This window comes from Fonticula alba (genome assembly GCF_000388065.1).
Source record: "Fonticula alba strain ATCC 38817 unplaced genomic scaffold supercont2.1, whole genome shotgun sequence".
Lineage (NCBI taxonomy): Eukaryota > Rotosphaerida > Fonticulaceae > Fonticula > Fonticula alba.
Window position 1 is genome coordinate 423,409 of NW_009242971.1, and position 1,738 is coordinate 425,146.

At 62.1% G+C, this 1,738-nt stretch overlaps 1 protein-coding gene across 1 annotated transcript in view; it reads left to right on the forward strand.

Moving 5' to 3' along the window:
• The window catches only part of H696_00083 (isoleucyl-tRNA synthetase), an 8,932-nt gene continuing 7,194 nt past the window's right edge, over positions 1 to 1,738 (forward strand). The window contains exons 1-6 of the mRNA XM_009493914.1: positions 1 to 101; positions 183 to 364; positions 503 to 616; positions 749 to 970; positions 1,132 to 1,351; positions 1,457 to 1,638. Coding sequence (XP_009492189.1) covers positions 86 to 101; positions 183 to 364; positions 503 to 616; positions 749 to 970; positions 1,132 to 1,351; positions 1,457 to 1,638 — 936 coding nt within the window. The 5' untranslated portion in view covers positions 1 to 85. The remainder of the gene's footprint in view (positions 102 to 182; positions 365 to 502; positions 617 to 748; positions 971 to 1,131; positions 1,352 to 1,456; positions 1,639 to 1,738) is intronic.

The window sequence follows — 1,738 nt, forward strand, 5'->3', positions numbered from 1 at the left end:
CTTGTTCCCTGTTCACGGTGACCCCCGTGCCGATCCCGCTGTCGCATCTCCCGCGTAGCCACCATCGTCACGCCCCTCCTCCACCATGACCTTCGACAATGGTGTGTGTCCTTCCCTGCCGGCCTTTCTCCATCCGCCTGTCTCTGCCCTTTTCAGCTTGTGTCTAACCTCCTTTGCTCCAGTTCCCGAGTCCATCTCCTTCCCCAAGTCCGAGGAGGAGATCCTGGCCTTCTGGAAGCAGATCGATGCCTTCCAGCAGTCCCTGCGCCTGAGTGAGGGTCGCCCGCGCTATTCCTTCTACGATGGCCCTCCCTTTGCCACTGGCCTGCCTCACTATGGCCATATCCTGGCCGGCACCATCAAGGTGCGCGACCGGCCCTCTTGCCCGGCCCCTCCTCGACTGATCTTCCCCTTGACTGACCCTCCTCTTGGCTCCCTACTTCCCTACCCCCCCCCCCCCCGCGCCCCTGTTCCCTCCATTGGCCGCGCCTCTCCCTCGTAGGATGTGGTCACTCGCTTCTGGGCCCTGCGCGGCTACTATGTCGAGCGCCGCTTCGGCTGGGATTGCCACGGTCTGCCGGTGGAGTTTGAGATCGACAAGAAGCTCGGCATCAAGGTCCGTCGTTTTTGCTTACTTTCCCCCCTTCCTCCCCCCTCTCCCGCACGCGCGCACACGCACACACACACACGCACACACACATACACACACATGCACATGTGTTCGCTTGTCTGACTTCTCCTTCTCCAGTCCCCCGATGACGTCCTCAAGATGGGCATTGCCAACTACAATGCCGAGTGCCGGTCCATTGTCATGCGCTACTCCACCGAGTGGGAGGTGACTGTCACCCGTACCGGGCGCTGGATTGACTTCAAGAATGACTACAAGACTCTGAACCCGGAGTTCATGGAGTCCGTCTGGTGGGTGTTCCGCCAGCTGTTCGACAAGAACCTGGTCTACCGCGGCTTCAAGGTGCGCGCCCGTGGTTCCCGGTCTTCCGGCTTCGGGATGTGGCCCTGCTGGGCTTCTCTTCCTCCCTTTCTCCCTCTGCCCTTCTCGCGCCGTGTGCCCTGACAAGCGGCCATACACACACGCACACGCCAATACGCACGTGCGCCCATGCCCCAATGCAGGTCATGCCTTACTCCATGGGCTGCCACACTCCCCTGTCCAACTTCGAGGCCAACCAGAACTACAAGGATACCGTGGACCCGGCCGTCACGGTCGGCCTGCGCCTGACCACCGGCAAGTTCGCCGGGCACCAGGCCCTTGCCTGGACCACCACCCCCTGGACTCTGCCTAGCAACCTGGCCCTTTGCGTCAACCCGGCGCTCAACTATGTCGTGGTGACCGGTACGCCTGCTATCGTGCCCTTTCCCTTCCTCCCTGCCAAGGCCCCCCTCTGTGTCCCTGTGTCTGACCTCCTCGCCTCCTTTCTCTCTATCTCCCATCCCACAGAGAAGAAGGGTAAGACCGTTGAGGGCCAGGAGCCTGAGGCTCCCAAGTCCTACATCGTGGCGCACTCCTGTCTCGGGTCGGTCTTTGGCAACAAGCTCGACGAGTACACCGTCGGCGAGGAGTTCCTCGGTGAGGAGCTGGTCGGCTCGCGCTATGAGCCCCTCTTCCCCTACTTCCGCGAGGTACGTCGTCCCTGCTCCAGCTGCCCACTCCTGCTGCTCCTGTGCCTTTCCCCTGCACGATCGCCTGCTCCCTCCGCCACACTCCTCCTCCTTTCTCCCT